Raw genomic sequence first — 15,023 nt, 5'->3', positions numbered from 1 at the left:
CAAGATATGCAATTATCTGTGTTCCTGTCAGTTATTGAGATTTTTATTTATCTATTTTTTAATAATACCATTAACTATTATTTTGTATAAAATGAATAAAATTGCTTCAACCTGTACAAATTTTCCCTATTGTTCATGTGCAGGAGAATCATAAGCAGCAAAAAGTGCTACAGAAAAACAATAATTCTGTAATGCATGTCTTAGAGCATGCAAGCTTTTATTTGGTGTAGTTAATATATTTCTTCAATGAACACAGACTTCACTGTACATTAAACCCTCTTTATACTGGACTAACTGGGGCAAAGCCAGTGACATTAAAGGTAAAAATCCGATAAAAGCGACAGTGAGTGGGTCAAAAGATCCACAACCTCTAACCCTCCCTCCCCCTTCCTTACTCTCCCCTCCCTTCCCTCCATCCATCCTACCAGCCCCTCTCTCTCTCTCTCTCTCTCTCTCTCTCTCTCTCTCTCTCTCTCTCTCTCTCTCTCTCTCTCTCTCTCTCTTCTGTGCCATGGACAGGATTTCCACCTAGCAGTGTGAGTGGGAGAGGGAGAAGATGCCATCTTGATCAAGGGTGGGGGGGATCAGGAGCACCACAACTTCTAATAATATCAACTGGTGATCGACTGAGGCAGAAGCAGTGTCTGGGGTGCCAGGATTGTTCTGCTGGCCAGCCTAAATTATCATACAACAATGTGAAAATTGACATTTTTTCTACACATTATGGCATAATGTATGGGAGACAATGTATGGCAGATGGCAGACAAGCACCAAATTATGACAGAAATACCATAATTGTGGCAGACAGTGCAACCCTGGTCGATGTGGTGTGTGCTTACCACCACCACCACCACCCACACCCTCCCTCCCTCCCACCCTCACTCACTCCCTCACTGCCACTGCTGCTTACCATGATTTCTTACCAGGATGAGCTCCACTAGAAGGGAGCTCCAAACATGTCAACACGCCACAGTGTAATAAAATATTTGTGATGACGACAAACATGTACCTGATGTAAAATACTGTGGAATGTGTGTTGTAAGCACTTAATGAATTATCAATAATAATAATAATACACAGTTAACATTCCAGCCGCTGGCCAGATGTTTTGCCTCATTTACCAACATTTATTCGGTGAATCCAATGGATGGCCCATAGGCCATACATGTCCGTTAAATGCAGAAATCTGCCATAACAAGGGTTTACTGTACATACCAGCTAAGCAGGTCTGATGTTCAATACACTATGGAAGGATACACAGCACCTATGCAGTGATTACACTTTCCTGGAATCAGACTTTTTCATCTTGGTATTCAGCAGCAATACCCTTCCTTCCCTCCACCACAAGAGTACTGGCAGCAGGTGGAGGCTGGGAGGGATCCAGCCCAGCCCAAGAGCGTCCCCCAAGAACTTGCCCACCACCACCTACATGGAGGGCTGCCAGAGCCTTGCCCTCCTGCACCACTACTGGGCCTGCAGTGCCTCCCTCACTGCTGTCCCTGTACAAAACCAAGGCAGGACATTACACATTATTGTTTTGCAAAAATAATTTTTATTTATCATTTAAATCATCTTAGAAAGTGTTTTCAAAATTATTAATTTCATTGATGTTTATTCATGAAAATAGGTAACCCAACTTAATTTGGTATGAAGTACTGCAAAGGATGAGTGCAGTTTTCCACAATCCATGAAACCTGACATGTTGAACAAAGGCTAAAACATAAATATAGAATTTATTTTTCAAAATTTTCCTGAGCTGACTCACCTTAACCCAAGTGTCTGTGTTTGGTTTGTGATGAGGGAGACGCTTGCCTCCTGCCGCCCAGCTGCCTCACACACCGCTACATAGTTCACTCCACCAGGCAGCAGGGCACTGAAGTCTGACTCAAAGTTCATGCTCCATTCCTGGCCAGCCACCAGGGCCACCTCCACCTCCCATGGAGCCACCAGTTTCCTATAAAGGATGGGATCTGAGGCACGGTCCACTATTGTTGTCTCCGGACATGCCACGTAGACAAAGACATCAATCTCGGAGATGTTGGCCAGCTTTGGCTCGTTGGGTTTGCCGACAACAAATGTGTAGCTTCGTTTCCCAGCAGCTTTGATGACCATCTTGAGCCTGGCTATTGCCTCTCGATATCTGGCAACACCCAGTGTTCCCACCAAGATGCCAATGATATGAGCGTCTCGAATCATCTCCAGTTTGATGTTGCGACGAAAGAGACTCTGCATCCCAGAGATTTTCTGCACGTCACCACCACTCAGAGGCAGGTGGTAAAAAGTGCTGTTGGCAAAACGTAAAAGAAGGCTGTCCAAGGTAGGTCCTTTGGGACCTAAATAAATAAAGTTGCATTCCTTAATATCAACATTACTTGGTAACAATGCACGTCGTCCACTGAACTTTACTTCTCTGTGGCTATTTTCTGTATTTTCCCTAACACTGATGGAGTCTTCACATGTCCTATATTCATTATGACTGTTGATAGGAACATTTTGCTCAATATATTCCTGGGACTTTCCTGAGTCATAACAGTCGCATTTGGAGTCAATGTTGCAAGTCTCACACACATTACAACAATCAGCATTTTGCTCATTACAACTGGACCCTTTTTTTTTCCTGTGTTGTGAGTGACAGGCAAGTTTCTCCTCTGTGTCAGGAGCTGTGTATTCCTCACACCTCACACCCTCCAGGTTGGAGCACACCAGGTGAGGTAGTAAGATATGCAACTCTGAAAACACTTCACCTGGAAAATGAAAAATGTGTACATTCTAATCAGATATTACAATTGAAATCTTTGTTATATCTTATTTTCCACCAAAAGAAAACAAAGAACCCACCCTGTTTCTGTTCTTACAATGTAACAAGGATTGTCATCTTGTCTTGGCTGCCTCCCTTTGACAAGTCATACATTATTTATGGATATGTGGGAGATTATAGCATTTCAAAGTATCTCATAACCTGTAAGAAAGGAAGTGCTACTTTAGACTTACCTGCCACATACTGACACCTGGTATCAAAAAGAAAAACCAATGGGTGATTATCATTCACTTCCTCCAAAGCTGCCTTGAGCTGCTCTACCACCCAGGTAGTGTCCACGTGTAGCCTGGTGGGGATGTACAACACAGGCAGTCGTTGTGAGGGACTCAGGCAGGTGTTGCCAAAATGTATCACAGCATCAGCGCCCACATGCTCAGCTGCCACCTCATCAACACAACAGCTGTGGGAGTAAAGTTGATTTAAAGACTTGCATGATTATATGTACTTGTCTATCCTGATGTCTGATGCCTGTCCCTGCACAGCAACAGCATTAGGGTCTTCACTGTTCCACTTCACTCCTCATCCTTTTTGACCTGTATTATCTATCATATTCTTGTATATATCCTTGTTTCATGTCTTGTGGTGAGCAAACCATGTCAAAGAGTGCTATGTCACCACTCCTGAAGTTACTCCTTTCTTACCACACATACCAAAACATTTTATGTACACCAGGTATTCGATATTTGTAAGTTTAAAACATGCGAATTCTATCATGTGTGACTAACCTGAATGTGCCAACTATTCTTAATATACGAGAAAAATTCTCTACTATGCGAGTAGCGCGATGGTGCGACTGGTTGGTGAGGTAAGGTGGCCTACTCCCACTAGAGGGTGGTGAATACAAATGTTTTCCCATGTTTACCTCACACTGCAACCAACAATGAAGATTTCAGTAATGATGTAACACTGTACCAGTAAAACTCACATTCATCATCCTTATTTGTCTCCCAGAGCCCACACACTGCCAGTCTTAGACTGAGTACAATTTCTATTTTTTTGGGTGTTTAAAATGTCTTTTCATATTATAATCTGCAATTTATCTTTATTAATGTGTTTTACTGTTGCTTTAGTGTTTTATTTTTGTGAAATGGTGCTGGAATAAATATTTAGAGGGTTCAAAAATAGGTCATGAAACATAACCCCCTATAATTAGTGGGATGATAGGTTCAATATGTGAATTCTTATTGTATAAGCTTTTCGAAGAACATAACCGCCACATATAACAAATACATGATATACTCTTACATTACTTTTGCCATCCACTGCTCTGATATGTATAATTATTTTTGTCTCATATCAATAAAAATAAAGCAAGGATTTTAGAAAAGTATACGAGTGTACAAGCCACCAAGAACTAACCTGCCATATGTTGTGTCTCCAAGGATGTATACCGGGTGACCCAGTTGACATGTTAAGGCCTCAGCCACAGCTGCAGCATCTCCAAGCAACTCATCAGGAAATTGTAGGCAAACCTGAGGATCAATGGGATAATTCTGATGAAAGTCCTAACGAGAGGAATCTGCACCAGTAGGAAGGAAAGGATTTACTACTTTTACTCCTTTTTACTCTTCACAAACCAGTATATAAACCTATAGATATGAAAGTCAAACCATCAATTAAGAAATACAGGCTAGATTTCAGGATAAATGTTAACAAATTCAAAACAAAAATATAAATATTGACCAATCTGCCACTTCACACAGTACAAATAGAAACAAGCAGAATCACCTTGTGGTGCTGGCCCTGCCTGACCCATGCCACGCAGCGGTTGATCTCATACATGTCCTGCAGGGTGAGAGAGGCAGCCCGGGAGTCACCTTCAGCCATTTGCCGCTGCAGCACATCTGTTCCCGTGTTGGTGAAGGCTGACATCTTCCTGGCCAATGATTAGCATCCAGGTAGGTTGGTCTTACCTCACCTGCTCTGATATATGCAAATGGTGTATACAACTATGCACCACTATTCCACTTGTTGTCGTGAGTTATTTAATGTATAGTTATGTTAATTTATTTCAATTTCCAGAATATTTTCCGAACTGCACACCCTGAATTTCGAGATGAAACCATTTAAAACAGATTCTGATCTTCCTCACTGATCTGTATGTTCACCGCCCTTTTGTTCCCTGAAATATGCGTGCGTTCTCAAAGTACAAGACAGGAGTAACAAAAGAGCCTGTAATAATACAAGAAGCGATAGGGTAGTAAGGTTCTCTGGTCTGCATTATATGTCCCATACATCACACTCGCCTCATGATTCTCCATGTAGTACCACAACAGTCTATATCATCACTTCCATGTCCTTCCTCTTTTCCTGTATTATACTTCGATACTTCGAAGAGGACAGTCAGGTGCTCTCACAGCCGCACCTCACTACATTATATCCTGTCCATCACATCACACTCACCTTATGTCATTTCATACAGTACCACAACAGCCTGTAATGCTCACTAAGCCAGAATGTGACCCCCTTTCTTTTACTTTCTTATTGGTCACACAATATTTTTCTGTGACCACCACGTGCATGTTTTGTTTACACAAACTAATAAACACAGAGCGCGAGTCGCCTTTAGGGGATACTCAAACACTCCTTGTTTTGTACACCCATATAGTTATCAGCAGTAGTAGTGACTATCTCTCTCTCTCTCTCTCTCCCCTAAATAAGCACCACATCTTTCCCTCAGACTCTCTAAAAGCTAAAAGAGGATAAAATATATAGGCGACAATATAGAATAGGCCGCCCACGCTAAAAAGGCGAAGGCTTCACCTTCCTGGTTATATTCCCTATGCTATTTCATTACCCGATAACCCTAATTATTCCACAAGTGCAAGCCATTTAAAAACAAGCATTGCACGCTATGCATCACCACACACACAAGGCTGGTCATGTAGATAGTATGAATGCATATGTGAGTGGAGCTTATGTGTTTGCTAGCTGACCAACAAAACCACTTAATTTTGATCAAGTATAGTACCTCTTGCTGGCCAGATAGCTTTGAACTCGTGATAAAATGGATTCTCTCTCTCTCTCTCTCTCTCTCTCTCTCTCTCTCTCTCTCTCTCTCTCAGCCCGTGACATTGCTACACCTATAACTGTTTGATTGATTGAGATGAATGAACCGCAACAGCAGGGTCACCAACAAGGTATAACAAATAGTTTTGAACAGCAAGATACATAAAATTCAATGTGCTAGTCTACAGAGGAAAACAATGCGAAGAGAGGAAACACACACACACACACACACACGCTTTTCACACCATTCCGCACCCACATCTCTGCTGACAGTGACACTGCTAACACCATTGCCCACTGACCCACTCCTTGTGACACACAGCCTCCAGCATCATAACTGTGCGGGTAAACAAATCAAAACTTCAAACTTCACATACCCTGTATTTTCAAACTTTGCGGCGTCCTGTTTCAAGTGTCTTACACATTCTCTAGTATAGGCTTTTAAGAATGTTTTCATGTTTCTAGTGATAGTTTGAAAATAATCATGTACTATCGAGAGTAGAGACACTTGAGCTCATCAGAACACTGTCATTTATTTCTGAGGCCTTTGAAAACAGTCGTAAAGAGGGAGCAAGCGCTTCAGAATTAAGGGGCGAAAGGAAGTGGACTGCTAAGGAGGGTGTTTTCATGACTGTACGGTCTACGCCCATAAAACACGGCATGTAACTTCTGTGGCCTTTGGAAACAGTCTTAAAGAGAGAAAAACGTTTAAAAAAAATATTGTGGGCCCAAAGGAAGGTGGTGCGTTAGGCTGCTAAGGAATAAGGAGGTTAATGATTCTAGTTATGATTTCTGTGGCCTCTGAAAACAGTCGTAAATATGGAAGAGTTTCAAAATACGGGCATAATGGGAGGTGGCGAGGCTGCGTAAGAAGAGTATTTTCATGATTCTGCACCCATAAAAACACGGTTTATTATATATGTCGGCCATAATAACACTGTTGTTTATCTTTGTGGCCTTTAAAAACAGTCTTGAAGGAAGCGTTTCAAAATACCGGTCCATGCAAGGAGTGGTGGCGCGCTAGCCTGCTGACTGCTGACTCCGAGTGGGAACCAAGGAAGAGGGAGTCAGTCTGCGCCCTACGTCCCGTTGCACTATAATTTTTATGGCTGGAAATACCCCAACCTCACGGGGGTTGGGCTGAATGGTGCCTCGGTGTGTGACAATACATATTTGACGTTACATTTTGGTGGGATTTCATTTCATTAGGCGTATTTTTTTTTTTTTTTATCAGTAGGCGGCAAGGCAAGGTTTGTAGAACTAATTAAGAGGAGATGAGGTCTTTTTATTGCCATGCCAAGAGAGAGAGAGAGAGAGAGAGAGAGAGAGAGAGAGAGAGAGTAAATAGATAAAAGAAACAAATAAAAGATAATATAAACGAACAAAACAAAAAGATAATACAAAAGATCATAACTATTAATATTTAGTTCTCGAAGTGTTTTTACCAATTCCTCTTCAAAAGATCCACGAAAAAAAAAAAAAAAAACAGTAAGCAATTGTTCTCAGATTGAAACAGGGAACCGCATGCTGAAACGTTTCGAAGTCTCATCAAGAATAACTCAACAAGCTGCAGTGCAAGTTTTTGAGGTGTTCAAGTGTATTTGCATGATTCTAGTGATGATCTAGCAAGACTGCATTATCAACGAAAAAAAAAAAAATCACGCATTCTTGGAAACCCTAATCACCTTTGTAACTTTTTAAAATCAACCATTTGAGAAAACAAAATAATGTTTCAAAATCGGGAAAAAAGTACTGATTTCGAACATAAGATCACAAGAAAATAAGGGAAGCTACAAGAAGCTATCAGGCCTACACGTGGCAGTCCTAGAACAAAAGGCTCGATTATTACAGAAAAAAAGGACGCAAAGGAGAGAACAGAAGTACTGAATTAGCACATACCCTCACAAAAAAATAGAATGAACAGAAAGTAAGATGTGTTTTATGTTCCCGCTATGTGGCAGTATTAACATCTACGTGAGAGGGAGTCAGTAGGCTTATAATGCATCAGGGGGAGGGTGAAGAGTATATAAGAAGGGCAAACAGCTTCATTCCTATTCACACCTCCAAGCTCTCCTGTGCCTGTCTTAGCCTCAGTGCTCCTCAGCCTCCAGGAAGGTACAAGAGGTCAAAATCGAGCGTTTACCTCCTGATTTTCTTTTGTTTTTGTATTTGAATTTTACTCAGCGATTTTTCGGAGTTAGAATTGTTTGTATTGCTGATTATTGCGAGAAATTCCTGAGTTTCGTTACTTTTCCTGGCGTTAGTTTAAAAAAGAAGAAGAAGAAGAAGAAGAAGAAGAAGAAGAAGAAGAAGAAGAAAAACTATTCCAAATTCAAATTCATTTCGACCACAGCAAAAGGAAAAAAAAGACCAATATGGAAAACAGACATATAGTAAGTTCCCCCTTCCTCTCTCTCTCTCTCTCTCTCTCTCTCTCTCTCTCTCTCTCTCTCTCTGGAAGTTAATTTTATTACCATGGACAATCAAAACAATGGAGATTTCTTTGTTGTAATAACTTATACAAACTAACATCATGTAGTGTGAAAAAAAAGTCTATGATTCTCTCCTGATTCTTCCTCCTTTAGAAAAATAATTGCGTATATTAATGTTTTTTTTTTCTATATGATTTTAAGGAACATTATAGTCGACTCTCTTATAAATGTATTCCTATTTCAGATTCTTGGCTTTGTATTGATGGTGGGATGCTCTGTGACTCCCTCTCTGTGTTCCACGTGAGTGAGTGAGTGATTGACTGAATAATGAATGAGGAAGGGAGGAAGTGTGTAGATGAGTGACTGAGTGAATGAACGAGTGAATGAGTGAATAAGTGACCGACTGATTGACTGATTGAGTGAATAATGCGTGAGTAAAGTAGGGAGTGATTGACTGATTGATTGAGTGAGTGAGTGAGTGAGTGAGTGAGTGAGTGTCTAGTTAGATGATGAGTAATTGAGGAAATGAGTTCGTTCTTACTAAATAAATGTCACTCACACACACACACACACACACACACACACACACACAGGCACTACCGAGAATCTGAAGTGAATTATTAAAGTAACTGCAACTCTCTCTCTCTCTCTCTCTCTCTCTCTCTCTCTCTCTCTCTCTCTCTCTCTCTCTCTCTCTCTCTCTCTCTCTCTCTCTATCATCATCTCGTTCATGTTCTTCTTGTTTCTTTTTGTTCTTCTTTTCTGTTCTTGTTTTTGTTTTTGTTCTTGTCCTTTTTATTCTCCTCCTCCTCCTCCTCCTTCTCCTTCTTCTTCTTCTTCTTCTTCTTCTTCTTCTTCTTCTTCTTCTTCTTCTTCTCCTTCATCTTCTCCTCTTCCTCTTCCTCTTGCTCCTCCTCTTGCTCCTCCTCTTCCTCTTCCTCTTGCTCCTCCTCTTCCTCCTCCTCTTCCTCTTCCTCTTGCTCCTCCTCTTCCTCCTCCTCCTCCTCCTCCTCCTCCAGGCGGAATTATGAGTGCCCCGTGGAGCATGACTGCCAGGGGTACGGGCTGGAGGACCTCGGATTAGGCACTGGTGAGGCGGCTTTCTGCCAGGGGCCTGACTCCACGCCCCTGTGCTTTGGAATCGACACCAATGGAACACTGATACCGGACGGATCTGGGAGCGGCACCACCACCACCACTCCCCCCAACACCCCCACTGACACCCCCACTAACACCCCTACTGACATCCCTACTGACACCCCTACTGACACCCCCACTCCCACTCCCACTGAAACAACCCCTGTAACCCCAACCCCTACTGGAACCATCCCTGATACCACCACTGATCCGCCCAGCCCATCCTGCCATCCAGCCTCGTGTGAAGGGAAAGTACCAGGTGTGTACTTCCACCAGAATTGTGACTGTCGCCTCTACTACACGTGCCTTCAGTCAGTGGTCGATGAAAGTGTATTGGTTATGACTGTTCACAGGTGTACAGGGGACCAGGTGTTCGATCCTGATATTTCTACTTGTACTAGTGATTTGTCAGTTTGTTACGTGAGGTTCGCTTAGTTTTAGATCCAAAGGTGATTAGTGGTTTTAAATAATGGTGTTTTTCTTTTTTATCGTTTAACTCCTTGATTGCTGCTTTTTTTTTTTTCGTGAGCTTGATAAAGTTATCTATAGGAGGTTTACAGTGTACTTTCTAAAGATATCGGTGACTGCAAAAGGTGTGGTGAAGCAGTACAAATATTTTTAGTAGCTGCAGTCTTATTTCGGTACAGTAAAAGTCATATAGAGTCATTAAATAAGCAGGCGTCATTGTGTCATTGTGCCAAAGGGTGAAGGTAGCGGGAAATTTAGCTCTGTATTCTATTTTATATCATATACCGTGACTGAAAGACGAACACTTGTTAGAGTAAATAGAAAAAAAAAAATATGTTTGAAAGGTGAATACTGATTAGCGTGAATAGAAAAAATATGTTTATATTTGAGAGATGAACACTATTAGAGTAAGCAGAAAAATATATGTTTATAAAGACGACTGCCTATCAAAATAGAAAAATATATATGTTTATGTTTAAAATACGATCAGTTATTACAGCAAAATAAATGTTTATGTTTGAGAGACGACCACTGATTAGAGTAAATACAAAGATATATATTTATGTTTCCTTAGTTATTCTGTGATCGTGAGACAGACCTGAGTTACAAACTGTCAAATACCTGAGAAAATAAATGTTACCCGTTATCTTTGCATAACAGAAAACCTCCTTTGACAACCATGCAACCACAGAAAACTGCAAAACGAGAAAAGTAGGAAAACATTCGAGAAATTCTGATAATGCTTGAGTTTCCTTTGATTTCCTTAGTGCCTCGATGCTTCTCTCTCATAAGTCACTTCGAAGGCAGACGAAGCAGAAGCAAGTTGATCAGGTGCAGTTGTGAGAGTCTATATAGGGCCATGGGGTGTCTCCTGGAGGGGCAGGAAAGAATACAGTGATTTGGAGTTTGAATAAAAGAAATCATGTCGGATAAATCAGTCTTTTTACCAAGGAATTCAAGTATTATCATTGAAAAGAAGCTGGGGTCTCTTATATAGTGTCATAAAGTGTCTTGGTATAAGTAGGATTTCGGGAATTTGAAGTTCAAATGAAAATAAGAATCATATCGGATAAATCAGTCTTTCCAACGAGAATTTAGAGTATTATCAATGAAGAGAAATAGAGGTTTCTTAGGTAGGGCTATGAAGTGTCTTGGAGTGAGTAGGAATACGTAATATGGAGTTAGAATGGAAGGAAAAAATCATATCCGATGAATTTGAGTCTATACATCAAAAATCCGAGTATTGCGGATGAAGACAGCCAGAGGTGTCGATTAAAATCGAATATTTACCACGAGAATGTCAATGCGGAAAAGGAAAAGTAACAATAATGATAGGAAATACTTTAGTATCACGTAAGAATATACAAAAAAATTGCTTTGTGACTTAAAAAAACAATTAATGAATAAAAAAAAAGTCACGTACACGTTCACAGCTCATGCAATTAACACATTTTACAAACAAACAGTAGAAAGAAAGAAAAAAAAATGCAACTTGTGAAACCCGTACGTAGTGTTCACGCAGTATTGCTGTGTAGGTGCTAGAAATACTCATAACCTCAGACACTTGATCTTTTACAATATTTGGACCTTAGTCGCTTGCCGGAAGGGCAGCATTTAATAGTTTTTTTTTTTTTAATCATTATATATATATATATATATATATATATATATATATATATATATATATATATATATATATATATATATATATATATATATATATATATATATATATATATATATATATATATATATATATATATATATATATATATATATATATATATATATATATATATATATATATATATATATATATAAGAAGACCACAGTTCTTAGTCAAAAGCGGTCGTCAAAATTTAAAAGATAGGTGCACTGAAATGTGTTATTTTCAACGAGAGATCGTGTACTGCTGAAAAAAAAAATCGGAACATAAGTGTCAAGAACCTTCACAGTGAAGTCTAGTTGGGATAAACAGATGAGGTGTGGCTGAAAATAAGGAATAGATGAAGAAAAAGATGACTGAAAATAAGGTACTGGTCGTTGAGGTGTGGCTAAAGAAAAGGTCTGGGTGAAAATAAGACATGGGTGAAGATAAGATTTGGTTGACAAGACACTAAGGATGAGGTACAGTTGAAGAAAAGGTGTGGCTGAAAAGGTGTGGTTAATGAGGTGTGGTTGAGGTCCCCGTTAGGTTTTGTTTATTAGCGCCCGCGTGTGAGAGTGTTAGTGGGCTCTCCTGTGCCAGCGGGTGGGTATATAAGGCAGGCAGGTAGCGGCTGGGTCTTCACTCTGACCCTTACTCTCGAGAAGCAAGGATAAAAGGGGTAACGTCAAGTCGTTTATAATCCATTTAGTGTCTTAATTACCTAACGAGCTATAGGAATATAATTTTTTGTAGCACTAGTGAAAATATTGCAGTTTTTACTCTTAGGTGTTGTCCTGTTCTTTTTTCTTATTAGTAAAGCCAAAATGTTTATAATTCATTTAGTGTTTTAATTACATATCGATCTACAGGAATGTAATTTTGTACCACGTGTGAATTTCCTGCAGTTTTTTTTCTCATTCCGCGTATTTTTTTTTTCCTGTTTTTGTTTCTTACTAGTTAATTCAAGTTGTTTGTAATTCATTCAGTGCTTCATAACTACAGCACGATTTGCAGGAATATAATTTTTGTAGTACGTGTGAATTTCCTGCATTTTTTTTTTCTGCTCTTGTCTATTACCAGTAAAATCAATTCATTTATAGTTAATTTAGTCCCTTTATTGCCCGACGATCTGCAGGAATATTATTATCGAACTTGTGAACTTCTGCATTTTCCCCTTTTTTTAGCTCTTGTTGTCTCTTACACTGAAGACTGAAGGAGAAGTGATGCAAATCCAGACGCAGTTTGGTCAGAACACTAACATGACAAATCGACACAAGGTAAGTTCTATTTATTAAGTTCACGGTTCTTTTACAGTGAAATATATAAATACTTAAAGCTTCATCTCGTCGCTTATATATTCATTAACATTCAAATTCTCTTCTTGCTGAAAATAACGTGACTTTTAATGTTATAATATGATTTGTGTGTGTGTGTGTGTGTGTGCGTGTGATAAATCGATGTTTTTCTTTATGGTTTTATTTGTTTCAGCTTCTTGGTTTTATGATGATGGTGGGATGCTGCGTGAGGGTCTCTGGGTGAGTGAGGGAGTGAGTGAGTGAGTGAGTGAGTGAGTGAGTGAGTGAGTGAGTGGGTGAAAGTATGGACAAGTAAAGTGAATGAAGGAGTAAACAAGTAAATGTGTATGTGTGTGAGTGAGTAAATAAGTGAGTAAGCGAGTTAATTATTGTTTTATCATCAAAATAATTAATCTATCAATCTCTCTACCTATCAGTCTATCTATCTATCTATCTATTAATCAGTCAACCAGTCAATCCGTTTTCTTTTCTTCTTCTGCAGGGGATCTCACTGCCCCGTGGAACATACCTGTAAGGGGTACGGGCTGGAGGACTTGGGGCTGGACAGCGGGGAGGCCGCCTTCTGTCAGGGCCCCGGCTCTTACCCTCTTTGCCCAGGGATATACACCAATGGCACTCTTATAGAAGGCCCCGCCACCACCACTACCACCATCACCGCCTCTAGCACCGTCACCAGCACTGCTACCCCCACTGAACCTGTCACTACCACCATCAGTGCCTCTAGCAGCGTCACCAGTACTGCTACCACCACGGAACCTGTCACCACTACCATTACTGACTCGAGCAGCGTCATCAGTACTGCTACCACCACGAGGCCTGTGTCCACTACTGTCACTGCCTCTCCCACTGCCACTACTGTTGTGACGCTGCCTCCTGTCACCACCGTTGTCAGTGTTACGGTCACTCAACGACCATCCACTTACACTATTACACGCACCGTCACATTCACGCAAACTATTCCTGTTACTATCATTTCAACGTCTACTTCCACTATCTATCCCCCTCCTACCACACAAACGTCTATCTCTACTCCTATTGCTACCTTGCCCATCCCTACCATCTCCCCGACCCCTACCCCTACCACAACCGCCACCCCCACCACAACCACTACCACCACCACCACACAACCGCCAATTCTATCCTGCCAGCCAGCCTCGTGTGAAGGGAAAGAAGCTGGTATCTATTATCACCAAAACTGTAACTGTCGCCTCTATTACACCTGTATGGAGTCACTGCTTGATGAGACTGCGATGATCATGAGGGAGTACAGGTGTGCAGGGGATCAAGTGTTTGATTCCGAGAGCTTTGCATGTACTGGTGATCTCTCGGCGTGTTTTATGTTCTAGTATAGGGTGATTTAGGTTGATTGGATTAGTATATTACGCCAGGGCACTAGATAACTTAAAAAAAAAAAATAGACTATAGGTTCAAGGATGGTATTTAATTTGTAGCGACACACACACACACACACGCACACACAAATTTTCTGACGCTTTTGCTACCTGGTGTTAAGATGTACAGGTAATACAGTGCAAGTCTTCTTAGTGGCTATAAGTGTTGTTTTGTTATGTAAGTGTTGATTTTGTATTATGTTTGTCTATTTATTACACCCTAAATTAAGTGTTTCTGTAATTTTATTTAAAGAAGTAGTTATCCATTTGTTATCCATTGTTTTCTTATTTATTGTGTTGTCTACCCAGGTCTGCGAATGTCGGGGAAAAGAGATAATTAATGTTCTTTTTTGGTCGGCCGCTGTTGTATGCTGTCACCAATAAATTCCCGACCATATTATCAACAAGATACGCATTCTTGAAAATCCGACCAAACATCTCTGTAGCCTTTCAAAATAGAAGTGGTGAGAGAACAAACAAAGCTTTTCATAATTATGCGAGGGGGGCCTCTCTCGATTCCACCTCCCATTGAAGAAAATAAATGTCATCCCTCAATTCCACGTAATAGAAAACCTCCCGCGGCAGACACCCAACCACAGAAAACCTGAAAGCAAATCGAATGTATGTTATTATTCACTCGTTTTGCATCGTAGAATATCACTGTGTTATTTGTGGCCGCTAAATTAATAAGATAGACTATTAATGTGGCCTGTTTACTGTTCGGGGCAAGAAGTCGAAGAGATGAGGTGACGTCTCCACCAGCAGGCAGCGTACGAAACAGGTTATTAGCTACAGAAAAAAATA

The 15,023-nt window shown here is 40.4% G+C and overlaps 2 protein-coding genes across 10 annotated transcripts; one reads left to right on the top strand and one right to left on the bottom strand.

Annotated features, from left to right (window-relative positions):
* Positions 1-184: 184 nt before the first annotated feature.
* On the bottom strand, positions 185-5,475 carry LOC135113634 (2-(3-amino-3-carboxypropyl)histidine synthase subunit 2-like). Of its 8 annotated transcripts, none has more exons than XM_064029037.1 (6): positions 5,222-5,475; positions 4,547-4,694; positions 4,178-4,290; positions 2,992-3,218; positions 1,766-2,744; positions 185-1,499 (listed from the first exon to the last, which is right to left on the bottom strand). In XM_064029037.1, exons 2-6 carry the CDS (start codon positions 4,688-4,690, stop codon positions 1,292-1,294), a joined length of 1,671 nt encoding a protein of 556 aa, XP_063885107.1. In that variant the 5' UTR covers positions 4,691-4,694; positions 5,222-5,475; the 3' UTR covers positions 185-1,291. The 8 variants fall into 8 exon arrangements, with proteins under 8 accessions (XP_063885107.1, XP_063885108.1, XP_063885100.1 ...); XM_064029038.1 differs by having other exon boundaries at positions 4,547-4,690; XM_064029030.1 differs by having other exon boundaries at positions 4,547-4,990; positions 5,222-5,474.
* Positions 5,476-7,263: 1,788 nt separating this feature from the next.
* LOC135113632 (integumentary mucin C.1-like) lies at positions 7,264-14,768 on the top strand. 2 transcript variants are annotated; one of them, XR_010274917.1, is made up of 6 exons: positions 7,264-8,220; positions 8,504-8,559; positions 9,279-9,655; positions 12,697-12,789; positions 13,001-13,047; positions 13,310-13,806. XR_010274917.1 is itself a non-coding variant. In XM_064029027.1 (6 exons), the coding sequence occupies exons 4-6, from the start codon at positions 12,736-12,738 to the stop codon at positions 14,172-14,174; spliced, it is 966 nt and encodes a 321-aa protein (XP_063885097.1). In that variant the 5' UTR covers positions 7,270-8,220; positions 8,504-8,559; positions 9,279-9,655; positions 12,697-12,735; the 3' UTR covers positions 14,175-14,768. The 2 variants fall into 2 exon arrangements, 1 of the variants encoding a protein (XP_063885097.1); XM_064029027.1 differs by having other exon boundaries at positions 7,270-8,220; positions 13,310-14,768.
* The last annotated feature ends 255 nt before the right edge of the window (positions 14,769-15,023 follow it).

This window comes from Scylla paramamosain, chromosome 26, assembly GCF_035594125.1.
Source record: "Scylla paramamosain isolate STU-SP2022 chromosome 26, ASM3559412v1, whole genome shotgun sequence".
Taxonomy (NCBI): Eukaryota; Metazoa; Arthropoda; class Malacostraca; order Decapoda; family Portunidae; genus Scylla; species Scylla paramamosain.
Note: the sequence above shows the minus strand (reverse complement) of the source record. Positions and strands in the feature narration are given on the sequence as shown.